Source organism: Phallusia mammillata, chromosome 2 (assembly GCF_965637545.1).
Source record: "Phallusia mammillata chromosome 2, kaPhaMamm4.hap1.1, whole genome shotgun sequence".
Classification (NCBI taxonomy): Eukaryota; Metazoa; Chordata; class Ascidiacea; order Phlebobranchia; family Ascidiidae; genus Phallusia; species Phallusia mammillata.
In genome coordinates this window covers 21998293-22013712 of record NC_137253.1, presented here as the reverse complement: position 1 = coordinate 22013712, position 15420 = coordinate 21998293, and the positions used below count along the sequence as shown (strand labels likewise).

At 39.8% G+C, this 15420-nt stretch overlaps 2 protein-coding genes across 3 annotated transcripts; one reads left to right on the top strand and one right to left on the bottom strand.

Annotated features, from left to right (window-relative positions):
- Positions 1 to 6665: 6665 nt before the first annotated feature.
- Positions 6666 to 9762, top strand: LOC145214016 (protein STPG4-like). 2 transcript variants are annotated; one of them, XM_080082441.1, is made up of 6 exons: positions 6666 to 6908; positions 7674 to 7745; positions 7910 to 8229; positions 8691 to 8745; positions 8864 to 8971; positions 9410 to 9762. In XM_080082441.1, exons 1-6 carry the CDS (start codon positions 6756 to 6758, stop codon positions 9521 to 9523), a joined length of 822 nt encoding a protein of 273 aa, XP_079938567.1. In that variant the 5' UTR covers positions 6666 to 6755; the 3' UTR covers positions 9524 to 9762. The 2 variants fall into 2 exon arrangements, with proteins under 2 accessions (XP_079938567.1, XP_079938568.1); XM_080082442.1 differs by lacking the exon at positions 6666 to 6908 and adding an exon at positions 7143 to 7578.
- Positions 9763 to 10500: 738 nt separating this feature from the next.
- LOC145214089 (uncharacterized) lies at positions 10501 to 13036 on the bottom strand. The gene is made up of 3 exons (XM_080082542.1): positions 12269 to 13036; positions 11642 to 11928; positions 10501 to 11329 (listed from the first exon to the last, which is right to left on the bottom strand). Exons 1-3 carry the CDS (start codon positions 12851 to 12853, stop codon positions 11065 to 11067), a joined length of 1137 nt encoding a protein of 378 aa, XP_079938668.1. The 5' UTR covers positions 12854 to 13036; the 3' UTR covers positions 10501 to 11064.
- Between the last annotated feature and the right edge of the window lie 2384 nt (positions 13037 to 15420).

The following is a 15420-nucleotide window of genomic DNA, read 5'->3' as shown; positions in this document are numbered from 1 at the left end:
TTGTATTTTGCGGCGTATTTGTAGCAACGGCCGCCGGTTTCGCGTTCTCTGTCAACAAGTCTAAGGTCCTTAACATTTCATGAACTGAATTCAAGTGGCGAATGCCTGTTGCCCAGTTCCTCGCGGTTGTGTACAATTTCAAGACTAACCAAACTTGAACTGTTTTTGTGATTTTCAAATGATAACATAATTCGACCTTATTAGACTTCGACGCAACGCGTTATGAACATCATCTGTCTTATCATAATTGACCACAAGTGACGTCAAGCGCGCGCGAGACGAACACTGACGCATAACGCAGTCAACACTCCCAATCTTAAGAGATGCGTATTCTGTCAGAGCTGAATATAGGAAACCCTAGCAACCTTGGTACGTTCCTGAATGTCCCGAAGGTTGCATAAAGTGCTTGTGGCAATTGTAGAGATAAGCGAGTGGTGGGGGCTTAAAGCCCTTGAGCCGTAAAGTGGCATTTGGAACTTGATCCATTCCACAAGGTTGGTTGGTGAAGTCGTAGAGAAAGAAATTGCTGCGCTTAAACTGCGGCAGTATAAAGACTGTTTTTGCCGCTTTCTCTAACACATTTTTTCGCGTTTTGGCACATTTAAAAATTTGGCAACATATCATTTAATATTGGCAACACATCATACGTATTAAAAACAATGTTACGTTTTTAGCACATGAAAACGGTTATCGCAAATAAACGCCCCCCTCCTCATGTTAAAAAGTGATAAATGTTAGCCACCTGTTGGCATTCAATGCTTCATCATTCCACTGCAGCAAGCCAAAGAAAAATAGAAAAATAAATTTGGCTTAACGATGACAACCAGCACAGAGCAGCACAAGGTTCACAAAAGGCGGGCAAGCACCCGTTTCGGTCGAGTGTCAATAAAGCCACTGGCATCGTAATTCGCGTGAGACCCACTATTCCCGACTGATGTTCAGAAGCCGCAACGCTTTGGGGCTCAATAAATTCTCGGTTGAGATCCAGTCGTGCTGCGCAACGCAATATTTTTCGCTTTAGTTGTCAGTCATGGAATAAATAATTTGCTACGCATGAATTTGCGTAACGAAAACAACTTCTTTAACTATCAGGGTTTGTTTGTATGGTCTAATTCCTTGGTTTGGGATTGGTTCGCAAGGATCGAGCGGCAAATGACCCGCGGAGGGTATTGCCCTAAAATTACCAAAAAATAGGTTTTCACTTAAGTTTTCGCCAAAACGCATTGTTACATTTTTTATGGCAAGTCGTATGTTGCAGTTAGTTTTATTCTGTCTTGAAGGACATTTCTCATCCTCAGTGTTCCCTTCCCATCTGTTATAAAATAGGCAAAGCTGTTGTTTGTTATCCTTTGTGTGCATAGACCCGCGGTGACACCAGAATGTGTTGAGATCAATCCATCGTCTTTGCCTGAACTTGCCGCACCTGAAAACGCATATTCGGCAAATTTAATGTGTTTGCTTGATGCTGTTGGATGAGTTTGGCCCAAATTGTTTATTCTGTGGTTTATTCCACAATCCCAGCGGCTAGACGCCCCGTTGCAGAGTGGTTTCCACTTTCCCTGTTAAATCAGACGTGCCCCGAATTGCTTGCTGGTATAATAAACTGCATCTGACGACGTTTTCTGGTTTACTCTGGCGCTTGTGAAGTTTATGGTATAGTTGATAATTTGACGGTTGAAAATTGGTCAGTTTTGTTCATTCATAAACATAATAAAGGGTTGTTTCACAAAATTGTGGATAACTTTAAATACTTTGGACTCATCTTTGTCAAAAAGATAATACATTATTTTCCGGTCTCCTAATTATGGTTTGTTTTGCACGATATAGCTTAAAACACAACACACTAGCTAGGCTTTATTGTGCGACAAGTGAATTATGCGTGGGAACGTGATTTTCTAACTATTCAGTAAAACATGCCGAAATACAGCCTCGCCCCTATGCAATATACACTTCAGCAGAAAACAATGAGGGTGAGAACTTGGAGTCGAGTTCACATCCATTGTATGGAAGATATCAAAGCTAATGCCAACAAAAAGTTTACAAACAATGTTCCATTACCGACCACCCAGGTCAACGACTAGTTGTTGCTGAAAATGATTTCGTGCCTCTACATCGAGGAGTTGGTATTTTTTCGTCCAAAGTGCTGCGATATATTTTTGGAACAAAGTGGCGTTAGTTCGGAAATCGTTGTTAAAGTAGGACACACCTGTTTTTGGCTTTACTAACATTTTAGCAAAACGATGTGGGGCAATTTGTTCAATACGGGAATGCGTTTATCATTTAAATTTTAACCACAAAACTATAAAAACCGTAACTCCTTTCGGTATTGATGATGTACAATGGGTAAATTCATTTTTCTTTTCAACAAATATCGCTAAAATCAGGTTTCCTCAACTCCCACAACTCCTAAATCCCCATTTGCAACACAAATGAAAACGGTTCCTGCGTTCGCAAAGAAACGAATCTCCAAGAGAAAGATCAGTTTTCCCGGTTTGGTTACGATACCTGTTGAAATAAGAGACATACCCTAAATTAGGCAAAAAAAGCTAAAACCTTTGGATTATAGGAAGCTACATTGATGGATGAACTTGTTAGGTGAATACCACACGGACTGTTAGCGGACTTGAAACGTTCGATCAAAACAACATTCCCGCCTATAAAAACTTCCGTGGCTCCTTGAGTCCACGGGCTTGGGTTCCAAGGCGAATTAACCCCAGGCCGCCCCACTGCTATTGATACCCTGGTTTGCGGTGAGTGATGGAATGGCCGGGTCGACCTGCCATATATGGAAGGTCGATTGGCGGTAGCTCGCGTTTTATAGACAGGTATGCGAAGAATGTTGATTGGACGGATTAAGCCGTGCGAACTTGTTACAGGCACCAGTAAGTATTAGATACGAAAAAATGCACTGTTGATTGCAAACAATGTTATCACAGCGTCAGGGCATCGTGACAATAATTAAACATCTACTGCTGATCGTCACTTGCAGCTTAAGTAAAGAAAAATGCATGTTTTTCGCCACAAATCATTTGAACTTTTTTTACAACCTCAAAACAACCAGGTGATTCATGACTTGTGCCTGTCATTAACCTAAATTAGTTATATGAGGATCGCCACACACATGTTATGCGTTCACTTTTAAATTTGCGAATTGACAGACACATGGACATCTCAAAAAAGTGCGGGTTTGTGTTAAACAGCGAAATTGGAATTTGTTTAGTAACTTGTCATTAAGGACAGAATATTCCAAAAAGTGCAAAACCTAAGGACAGGTAACATAAAAATGCTAACATATTGTGACAACTACATTTTTCAAAGAAACCTTTGGAAAAAACTAGTGGAACTTTGATTTAAGCAGGAGCATTACCAAATCACTTTATTGGTACGTCAAACAATTCGGGCATTTAAAAACACACCTTATTTTCGCTTCTGCTAAAATCGAAGCAGACAAATGAATCAGTGTAAGCACGTTTCATAAATCACCATTTTGTAAAAAAACGCTTTATACAAGATTGACTGATTCTTGTTATTCGTTTGTGCGGTGGCATTGTTGTTGGTCAACACATTGCGCCTGGCGTCACAGTTTTCCCATCAGCGTATCGTCGAGGCGTCAACAAACCACCGAAATGTTGATTATTCGCAGCGTCTGCGTTTTATAACAGGACCAAACAAGAACTTGAATTGGGCAAAGTACCATTTTGGAAGCCATGTATGCATGAAGTGCTTTTCGCCTTGCCGTACATAGTCTCGATGCCGCGCCTCGAGTTGTCATCGATAACGATAATGCGATTTCAGACCGCTACAATTTCATCCTTCTGTCACCGCTGATCAAACACCGTTGGGGTCAGGCCTCCGATGCGGTGAATCATGGATTTGAAGAAATGCCGCTTTCCCGCAATAGGCAGCCTTATTACCGAAAATGGTGGCACAAATCCCAACGAGTTAACATGCCTGCCAACCATTGGTGGCTGAGAAGGTAGATTGCAGTTTGGGCAGGTGGGAAGAGGATTAAGGTCGTGATTCACCACTTGTATTGGCACAGGGCTTAATGTTACGGATGCTTTTAAAGCTTCGACGACCGAATTGTGGGTGGTGTTGCCAAAAATCACTTGTAAGGGGATTAATAGATCAAAGAATAGTGTTTCGATCGATCAGTATATTACACATCTACCAACAATCAGTTCTGACAACACAAGAACCTATTGTTGGTGATAGTGTATTGCAGACTGTTTGAACAAACGCAATAGCAGAACGTTTTTTGAGTTATCCTTTGCGTTTTGATCCTTGAGTGGCACACACTAAGCTTTGGGTCTTTAAAGTTTATAGCATGACGCCATTGCGCTTGTATTCAACGAAAAAACATATCCATCAATCCCGTCTACCGATAATAGATAAGTGTAATAAAAATCGCAATAACAAAACAGGTCCTGAAAAACGTTTAGGAAACAGTTTTTTAAAAAGGACATTTAAAATTAAAAAAACACGCAAAAACTTCGAACTAGTACAGTCTTGAACCGCAGAAAAAAATATGCCATCCTGACAACAGATCTTTATGGCAATATGCCCAATATTATTACATCGATCTAAATTAACATACAATTTTATTAATACGTAAATTATTATGATTGAAACTTAAAATCGGATTTACAGAATATTATACCCTGGTCGCTTAATTGTATGTTTATCGTCGCAATGCAGTGGAGCACTTTACTTTGCGTGTGTTCATTTCCCGAAAATGTAGCATTCAGCGCTAAAGTTGTAAACACGTGTTCGCACGAGAGCATGATCAAAAAAGCCACTCGAAGGTGCCTTTTGTGGCAGAATTAATCGCATTCGGTTCTACGTGACCTGCATTGAAATGGCGCGTGCAAGTTGACAAAGCAAGCATCGTGTTCGAGTAGGACAAGGGACAACACTTGATACAACAATGACCGAGGTTCCTTGGCTCTCGAGATTCCACAGGGGGAGAATCAATTTGGCATGGATCGGTCAAACAGGTGCAACAACAAGGTTGTCCACATTTGGAGAATCGATTTCCCCCCGGAAAAAGGCATTCGCGGAATTTTGTTTTCCACCCTCAAGTTTCCACTCCTTTTGTAGTATTTGCTGTTGACCACAAAAGAGGTGTGTATGATACAAAAACTCTTTGTCTCACAACCAAAGTTGCTGTTCTTCCAAAAACGCTTGGTGGGTAAAATATTCAGAGAAGCAACAATCTACGATCTTGCGAAAAAATGCAAGTTACGACTATTTGTCACGCACCGAGAATTTGGCACCACATTTGGTTTTTATCAAAGTTTATGGCCGGGTGTCAGGAAATCTGTTTTATTGGAGTTTTTTAATGGATACTCTTCAAATAATTTTACGTCTAATTCAGTACCTAATGGCGACAAAAGAACACTTAACTGAACCGCAGCGTCACCTTGTGGGCTTTCGTTGCCATTCATATACAGGTTTGTACAAATAATTATATATCCAGCATGTATTGTATAAACGACATTAAAAGATTAAAGATATAGGTTACAACAATATGTTTCGGAACTTACGGTATTATTTTTTATTTTAAATTATAAATTTGGCGGAAAAAGCACTTATCCCTTTTACAACACTGTTAAACTAGACAATGTGAAGTACAGGGGAGGTTTTGTTTCCTGTTTCCACGTGACAGGTACAGCGAAAATCTACTTAATAATTAAATTAAACACAAAGCAGTCGTCGACAGTAACAATACTTTCCGCGCCTTTAAATTACGTATCTTTGTTTGCGCACAACCTCGGCACTTCTTGTGGTGTAAACTGATTTCGTTTTCTGATTGCTAGCGTGGTGACTGGTAACTTGATCAGCAAGGCGCCCGTTGCGCATTCCAAGCGAAATTGCCTTACCTGGTTATTTTGCACAACCTGCATTGCCCTAAGTGGGTCAAAGCCACAAAGAAACTTCGCTAATTGTCTTTAGTGGTTTGCTGGTAAAATGAAACCAAAGACCAGCTGCTGCAAATTGCCGCTTTTGGCGTAGTAAGGTATGTCCGGTTTGCACACTCGCATAACAAAATGTGTGTTTGCAGTTTCTGAAAGGTTTCAGAAGCTGTGAAATGCACAATTAGTGTGTTGAAAACACTAGGCAATGCATATTCAGCAATTAACTGCTACGCAAAATCAGCAAAAAAGTTCTGGTTCGACCAATATAGTCTACCAGTGTCATTTAAACGTTGCTTTCAAAACAAGATTATGGGAATTGTGAGCCCTTCTAGTAACATTACACGACACATAAACCAAACTGGTGTCATGTTTCCGTGAAGTATAGCTGCTAGATTGGCAACCCACTCGAAACAAGGATGACACGAATACTTGGAGGACATTCGTTTGGCTCGATGTTGCCGATGTTTGTGGATAAACTTGGGTAGCTTATTCGAGTGGTTGTTGCAGTAAGACAATAGCAAAGTTTAGTAAACATCTAAAACAAACGAGGTATGTGTGTGGCCGGGGTTGGAGGTTGAGAAGGGCAGGAAATCGATACAGACAGGGGATCTACAGTCTAAACATTATAATTGCACAACGAGAAGGATACAATAATATTACAAGTTTGTTTTTTAATCACGCGGTTAAAAAAACAACACAAAATGTACTTGTACAATTTGTAAAAAAATATTCGCTTTGTTGTTGCTTTCACGACTTGCAAAGTCAGAAATGCTAACCTATTATACCTAATAGAACACCCTACAGTTTTTTTAGCAACATTTTTTTTATAATTCAATAATGGCCAACCCACCAACACAAATGAAATTCGTGCCCGATCTTTCGGTTTCCAGGACGACGCCTCTAGCGGCGAGACGAGCGTCACGTGGTTATTTTTTGTCCGGCGTCAGAAGTTCAATTTCTCTTCGAGAGCTTCGCACCATTCCACGAAGGGTCAGTTCACTAGCACAAATCTTAATGTGTATTTGTATGTATATTCATATTCAGGTCAAACTTGTCATTTGTTTATTATGTGTGCATATATTTATTTTTCTCACCTGTCTGTCGATACAACATATGGTTGGTGATTAGGTCGGTTTACTATTAGCGCGGCTGGTTTGATTACATTAATAACTATTAATGAATTTTCAGAGTCAATGTGTCATTCAAATTGAGTTTACAAACCTTACCCGGCGGTATACAAACTATTTCGCAACACTTCAATCATATTCTGAACTAGTAACACAAACGAATGTGGGCCACCAGACATAGCGGGGAGCATATGAAAGGGTAGCGATGAATGAAACTGTATTTCTGTGTAAACACGCGCAGGGCCATTACAATATTGTCATGTGCCACTCGGCAGTTGTCGACTATGTATTGACTCGAAACTGTCGCCACACTGGTTGCGACCTACAAGCCCCAACTATAACACAATGAGATGGGATTTGTTTGAGAAGCAGTAAAACCGTGAGGTTATAAAAGTAAGTTAGTCGGGCCTGTGTGCATTACTTGGTAGGCTGGAATTGTTTACTGGGTCATGGCGTCTGCAATTTCAGGAAGGCTTAATAGCGTCAACGAGTCCAGTTTTCCACCTATCAAAGCTTACTCAACTTATACTAAGGTATCTCGATGTAACATAGTTAGGTTATGTAAAATAATTTGGTTTATATCGTGAAAAGGACGTTATATAATCTTAATCATCTTATGATCTCGCAGGGTCGAAACACACCTAAAGAGATTTTTACACCACAGTTGACAGACAGAGAATGGTGGAGGGTGACACTTAAGGTAAGATTTATAAATTAAACAGTGTTTGTTCACTTAAGTTTATGATGTCGAGTTTTAATTAAAATGTTTCAGTAACGCCCTTTTATCACAGGACTCGATAAAGCTAAACCGATCTTTTGTTATTCGGTTCTGAAAGCGCTTAACAACTCTATTGTAAATTGCAGGAAACGCCGGTTCCCGGAACTTACGACATTAAAGACTTTCTTCAGGAGAAAGAATTAAACCGCATCAAGCCTACTTACAACTTTAAGGGAGAGGGTCGCAAGAAAAACTTGAGGACATCAACAAGCAATGGGGATGTTCTTCTTCCCGGGGCTTACGAGCATGAAGACTTCCTCGATACATTAGAGAAGCATCCGTACACCTACCAGTTTAAAAGCGCGGGTCGTAAAAGAGCCTTACCTGGAATAAAGGATAGGGATTGCAATGTGTCACCGTCTCAATACAAGACAGAGCGTAAGCCCGTGGCAAAGACTCCAATCTCGTAAGTACTTAAGAAGAACACAACATAAAAGAGATTACGTTTTTGACTTCAGGCGTTTAAATTGAAACGTCGTTTTCTGTTGATAAATCTTTAACTAAAATAACCTGTGTATCGTTTTTTTTGTTTTTTTTTTCATGCCGATTTGAATTGTACAATACACCCCTGTCAACACACACACATCTATAACAATGATCGCACTTCCAGCAGATTTGCATTGTAAAGTGACCCACGTTTCGACGTCCCACACAAGACGCCTTTTTTAGGATAACACCACGCTGAAAAACACAACGTTCTTATCGGCTTGAAGGCGCCTCGTTTGGGACGTCGAAACGTCAGTTGCCTTTCAATAAAAATCTGCTTGAAATGCAATAAGTTTTTACAATATGTAGGTCAGCAACATCTTATTCATAAACACTCCTTACTGCTTATTGTTTAATAACAGCGGACTATTTGTTTTACAGGCACGGTGCATTTAAATCCCAATCACCTCGATTTCCCACCAAATACTTTAATCCGGTATGTCCGCTAGATGGAGTTAGATGCCTATTTATGGTTGATTGCAAAATCGCCAAAAAGTTTTTGTCAAGTATGAGTAACTAATTGATCTAATTCAGCGTTTCGTTTTAATATGCAGAAAGAAGGACCACCGCCAGGCAGCTACGAGCCTCGATACTTAGATAAATCACCTGTAATCTCATCAAGCTTTAAATCAAGTTCTCCACGGTTTCACACATCGCAGACGGTTGGTGACTTTTATAAAACTAACCATCTCCTAATGTTGTAAAATTTACAAACAGTTTTACCCCAAATCCTCGCCACATTCATACTCCCATGATTATGATCCCCGACGTGAGTCTCAGTTATTTTACAAAGCGGCTCACACAGTTGCTAATTTCGGCACCGCGGAAGCATGTACAGAGTATTGCATATTTTAATAAATGGTCTGGTTTGTTAATCATTTCTAGCAGCAAACATTTAGTGTACTCTTTTGTAGTCCGTATCAAACTCAGTTGCGTCAGTGACAAAATAATCGTTGGTACGTTGACGCAAAATGACGCAAATCACTGACGCAGTTGATGTGCGGCAAAACGTTGCTCACTGTGCATCCTGTTGATTGAGAAGTGATGGACGTGAATTACTTACTGGTACAGTTGTTTAACTACACACGGGCTTTTTACAGAAAGTTCCAGGGCCAGCAACGTATGCACCCACTATCCAAACCCCCCAGCCTAGTACACTGATGAAGATGGGAAGAATGCATGGACTGTTTTTCCGCAACGCTTTTGAAGTGTGATATGCATTTTGCGATTACCATTTGTTAGTCTTTGCAAAACCATATTTTTCATTTTTGTATTTTTTTCGCTTATTTGCCAAACGCAACTTTGCACTTCAAACATTTCCACTTTAATGTGCCGTAAACTTATGTGCCTGCACAAATAAAAAAAACTGCAAAAAGTTGATTCCGTACATAACACAAAGACTTATTCAACATTATCAAAACAAATTTTCTGCATTTGATGCGTTTGATCAGTATGCCAAATGGATAAAAGACAATTCGATTTCGTAATTCGTAAACAGAAGGTTTATTGGTTCACGTATTCTTAACGTCAAAATTATTTGTTTATTGTTATCATTTAATTCTGTTAGCGGCCAGTGCACGTTTGCCCGTTATTTTACAGTGAAGTGCCAGTCAAGCATGTGCTCAATAAGGAAGTGCGCTTAAAGTGAATAATGACTTGGCAAATTTGCGGATCATCGCTAGTTAGGTTAAAGCTTGTACAACAAACCTATATTTTGCAACCTAATTCACACCATACCACCAATGTCAAATGTGCGCCTACATATTTGTTTCAAGGTTTGCTTAGGTTTTTGGTATCATTACCCAACATTGAAAACAAAGTTTGAGTGGTCGCCCTGTTTTGGACATTTCCAAACACTTTCAAAACACAAAACTTTGCAAGATGAAACTACGTCAGCTCAGATAATAAACTTCTTGTAGTGACGTTGTTTCTACTTCGCATGCTACCTCAATGAACGATCACGCGCCTAAATATTGAATAGGTTGACGTTATAAAGTGGGAACAATGAGATGACGTCACGCTTGTAGGAAACTACCGATCTCTTCCAGTGTTACTGAAGTCACGTGATAATTTTAACGTCAAAACAATACTATTGTATCTCCACAAAAACGTGGCACTTCTGAATGCAAGATTTGTATCTTCTAAAATATGACTCATTACATTTATAAATGCATCTAAACTTTGAAATAAATTTTCTAGACAATATTCATGTAATATTGTAAAAAAGAAAATGGCACAGTTCGGTTGAAACTTTCAACAAGGCAACATTGCAACCTTAAAAAGCTTAACATAAACACAAGTCCCAATGGAGTTGAAGAACATGTAAAGTAAATAGAAAACTCAAAACCACAGTTACTTTATCAAACACCAAAATCATATTAATACCAGCACAGCAGTTGGGTCTTGTTAAAAAAAGATACATGATTATGATCTGTTATCATAGTCCATGCAAATGTGTGGATACAGTTAAAAATAGGCTGGTTGGCATGGTTATAATCAGGTTTATACTAATTAAAAATGGCCACTTTGCATAAGTATTTTGAAGTTTTACGTTTTAGCAAAGAAGGCAAATTATGCAGGACACCCGGAAAGGCGACTTTTTTGAATACCAGTTGCACTATGCCAATAAAGCAAACATTACCAAATAAATTTTTAGCTTGTTGCCAAATACGTATTGAAGGAACATACAGCATTAAGACACCTTTCAGTGAGCACCTTGAAGAGCTATGAGCACTATTATAGCCTTAAGCAAAAGTCAAAATTTGTTTTCGGCCAAAGGCGGCGGCGACAGCGGTTCTTTTTGAACACTAGCTGCGCTGTCGGGCGAAGAAATTGTTCTGCTTTTTCGTGTTGTATGTCGCAAAGAAAACTCGTTCTTATTTGCATGGTTGTGACACCACGCTTGTAACTTTCTTTTAAACTTCTGCCGGTTTTGATTTGTCGCCAGGGAGTGGATCCAAGGAGCTAGCAAGGAGTTGAGGGAGATCAAAAGACGATCCAGTCGGTATAGAACACAAATTCTAAAAGTAGAAAAATTTGTATACTTTGCAATTCAGGAGTTTGAAAAACACTTCACTTTGTCAACTCTTTTTGTACAAAGGAAACGCGACCAACTCAGAAAGAGTCTTCTGACCCAGCAACCCAACAAAAACCTAAATTACCTACAAAGCGTATTTACTCCCCTATTATACAACTCATTTAAATAATAAATGACTTTAACCCATTTTAATAGGATCTTTAAATAGCACATCTTCTGGAAGCATCAATATGTCCAAATAAAGGTCGTGGCAAGCAGTGTCGGATATTATATGTCAAGAATATTATGCGCTGACCTTTGGTGCGTATTGACTTCGAGAACCACCTCAATGACGGTGAGAAAGGTGAAGAGTAAACCGCACAGGATGGAGAAGACAATCAGATGAGAGAACTTCATCAGAAACCGCCGGACCATTCGACCTCTCGTGTCACTGGCGCTTCCAATCTGTGCAAGACTCATGCGACGAGCCAAGTGGCGCGATTCGGCCCAGTAACGATGCAGAATGTGGGAAAATATAACGATAACCACGATGGCCGGCAGCAGCATCAACAAGATGGGGAAGAATATGATGTAGATGTTTAACTAAAATACATTAAAGATGCAATTGTCAGTACATATCCCGAACAATGGAGACCACAACATCTTTTCCAAGAAAATATGCCCAGGCATTTCTATCGAATGTGCCTACATTTCATGCCGGAAAACAATTACATAGGGTGCGACAATCTAATAAATTTATTGCGTTACCGTCTTTACTATTTACAAAGTATGGCGAAGCAACATGCAAATTAGATCATCTTATTCCATTAGACTCCGGAAGCATTTTTAATGCATATTGGTGGTGTCAGAATATGAACGTTGTATGCAAATGCGGCTTGGGTACGTAGTATGACACAATGGACAAATCTAAAACATTTCTCACCTCCCAATGCTTCATGTCACAGAGAATTTTTTCTTCAGACATCATTGCCACCAAAATGACTAAAATAGGATAGAGCCAACATAATGTAATGCTCATCAACAGCATAGGTCTTGACATTCTTCTATCGTAATCCATTGGTCTGTGGCAATAAACTGCTATGTCAACCCCCAAACCAGCGAGGGCCACATACGGCACCATAACAAACAATATGTATGCCGGTGCCCAATAGCGGCAAATCTCGTAGCATATCTTCTGTGTTAGGCCAGGCATTCGTGACGCAGTGATCAAGTCGAAAGTGTTCGTTCCCAATAAGGCAACGCCACAGAAGAGATTGCTGACTGCTAGATTGACGATAAAGTACTTGCTCTGGGGATGATTTGAGACCTTTTGTGTGAGTGTGACTCTTATGGAAGCAAGGTTTGACATCACGATCAAAGCACCAAATATCAGACCCAGAATCAATTCAAAAACCTCTCTTGGACATGGTGTCAGCGGATCAATTGTAGACGCCATTGAGTTAAGAACAGTCGCAGAATTTCCACTTGTTGAATTACTGCTAATAGCAGTAGTTGCAGAAAAACTCATTTTACAACACTGAGTTGATTTTATTAGGTAATTTCACACATCCTAGTACAAAACTGTCAGTTATAAACAATTCATTTCGTACAATAACATTGCAGTCGTTTTTCTCTAATTTCCAACAAGCCTGAGCCTCATTACAATCAACACAGCTACATAAACATTGAACATGTGATTAAAGTCTATGTATTATCTCCGTGTCACTGAACCTGTTATCTCTGACTCACAACTGTAGTTAACTTAACTTTGATAGCGTGTACATTTTTGTGGTCATCTCTCACGAAAATAACAACCTGCTTGGCGTTCATGCTGTTGACATAAATGTGTGCTCACGTCAGTTGCTCTGCTGGTGCTAGAAACGCATGCGTAACATCCTGCCCTGCACAAGGCTGCTCTGGACATAAACAATACTCTGTCCTACAGAGATTGATTGACTTGCTTGCCCTATTCTACTCGAAGTGTTTTTCCGGCTGCTGGCTTTTAAGTACCACCGCAAAAAACTGAAAACACGGTTTGCGCCAACGTCCCAACAGAGAAATGACATTTCCACAACTGCTTTACAAATAGCGAAGTCCGTTTTGTCTCGTCTCTCTGTTTACCTCTCCATCTTTCACCCTGGTCCCCAAGGTATCTAAAAACAAAATTATCCATGACAAGCTCATACTCGCGACCGCGCACCACTTTGCTTCGCTCTTAAAGCGTGTTGCGCCACCTGTCATTTCGTCCCCATACCCAGCGCAGCTCGAATATCAGGTTTATATTGTCGGAAATCACGGGACCCGCTAACAGGCCTGTTACCACGGCCGCTTCTATGATTGTTTCTAAGGCCGCGAGCCCACATTTGCGCAGTGATTTCTAAGAGGAAGCAAACAACAACAACATGGAGGCACTATGGCATCAGACAGCTTCTGGATGTCCGAAAACAATCGTCGTTTTTTCATTGCAATAAAAAAATTAATATATTCTGATTGATTTTAAAACTGCATCCATATGGCTATACACGCATATTTAATGCTTTGCTACAGATACTGCATAAATTTCGTAATACGATTTTGCGAAATTTTGTGAACTATAAGTTATTTCGTTAAAATTGAAACAAATCGTTTGCGGATAAAATGCTTCGTGGTGCAACTTTAATGCACTTGTAAGTTTGAATACTGATGGTGAACATATCTCACTTCAATATCAAGAGTTTCATAGTCGGCAGTTTGTTACTTTATAAGTGGGTGACATGTTTTTCAAAAATATAACAACGGTTATCGGGTCGCTGATCGATTTCTAGGTGATATTGCTGGGGTGTTTAAGTCCTTTCAAAATCAAACGGTAAATCTTCAAGCCAAAACCAAAAAGTGGTTGGTTTCATTCATGGTGTGTGAAACAGTTGCGTGTGAGCATTTGTCGCTTGATAACATCATTTTATAAGAGATTGAGGCACCCCAGCAACTTTGGCAAACGATATGAGCAATTACGGCGTGAACGGTTGCATCACCAATCACATTGTCCCATATCCGCCATTGTCTGAGCAGCACGTTCAACCGTAGGACACAGAATCGCAGGACTTCCGTCATTGGTAAAAACCCAGATTTGTTTTTACGAGTGAATTCCTGGAAACGGGAGTCAATGTGCTCTTGGACATAGAGGTATTTCTGGTCCGAAGCTACCGCGACCCACAAGCTGCGGTTTGTCCGTTGATGGGCGTTTCCTCTTCATACGCCATGGTTACGTCATCGATCTCGTGACACTTTTAGGTGTTTATTGCCGCAAATTGTCGCACAACAACAAACGATGGATGAATTTTCTTATTTATGGTTAGATGGAAAATAACATATATTTCGTCTTTCTTCAATTTTTTTTGTTCACGCAGTTAATATTGTTTTTCTATTTTCAGGTTTTGACTCTGTTTTAATTATTTGTTAAAATTGTCACCAACCAAAATAGTCATCCTTTTCAAAGATGCCTGTAAATTTGCACGTACAAGATATGTCCCCATCGTGCGATCACTCGACAGTCACCTTTGGCACGGCGCCGTTCAGGTATAAGGATCGATGCAGCATCTACAACCTTCTTTTAGTTAAATATCAAAAATAAAGGTTAGCCAACACAATGATGATCGCCTGAGTGCGCAGTTATCAAGGTAACCTGTCAATTATTATTATCCGCCCAAACAAACCGCCGAGTGGTACCGAATTAAAAATCCTTGTCGACAGATGTTGGTTTTCCATTGTTGTCACGCAAAACTGACGGGTTTATTGTATGTGTATCACATCACGTTTTCAGTAAAATATTGAACACACTTCTACGTGAGGCAAATTGCCGGATTTGGTCTCGACGATATGGAAATATTCCGGGTTCGGAAGTAAGTTTTATCTGTTTGCTCGTTTTGAAGAACAAAACCAACTATCATCTGAATTCACTTCGTTTTGTCGTTTCAGCTAAATAGTTATGCAGATGAAACGATTTTAGTTTAGGACTTCAGGTTTATTATAATTAACAGCCTGCAAAACCACACAATTAATGGTACTGTTTGTCGCAACAAATTAAATTGTAGTTTTACGGTTGTCAAAGAGCAGGTT

Coding starts and splice junctions, on each gene's coding strand:
- LOC145214016 (XM_080082441.1), top strand. CDS start 6,756: ATGGCCAACCCACCAACACAAATGAAATTCGTGCCCGATCTTTCGGTT. Junction 8,746..8,863: donor CCACCAAATACTTTAATCCG/GTATGTCCGCTA, acceptor TTTAATATGCAG/AAAGAAGGACCACCGCCAGG. Junction 8,972..9,409: donor GGTTTCACACATCGCAGACG/GTTGGTGACTTT, acceptor GGCTTTTTACAG/AAAGTTCCAGGGCCAGCAAC.
- LOC145214089 (XM_080082542.1), bottom strand. CDS start 12,853: ATGAGTTTTTCTGCAACTACTGCTATTAGCAGTAATTCAACAAGTGGA. Junction 11,929..12,268: donor GTGACATGAAGCATTGGGAG/GTGAGAAATGTT, acceptor AATGTATTTTAG/TTAAACATCTACATCATATT. Junction 11,330..11,641: donor GAAGTCAATACGCACCAAAG/GTCAGCGCATAA, acceptor TTCTACTTTTAG/AATTTGTGTTCTATACCGAC.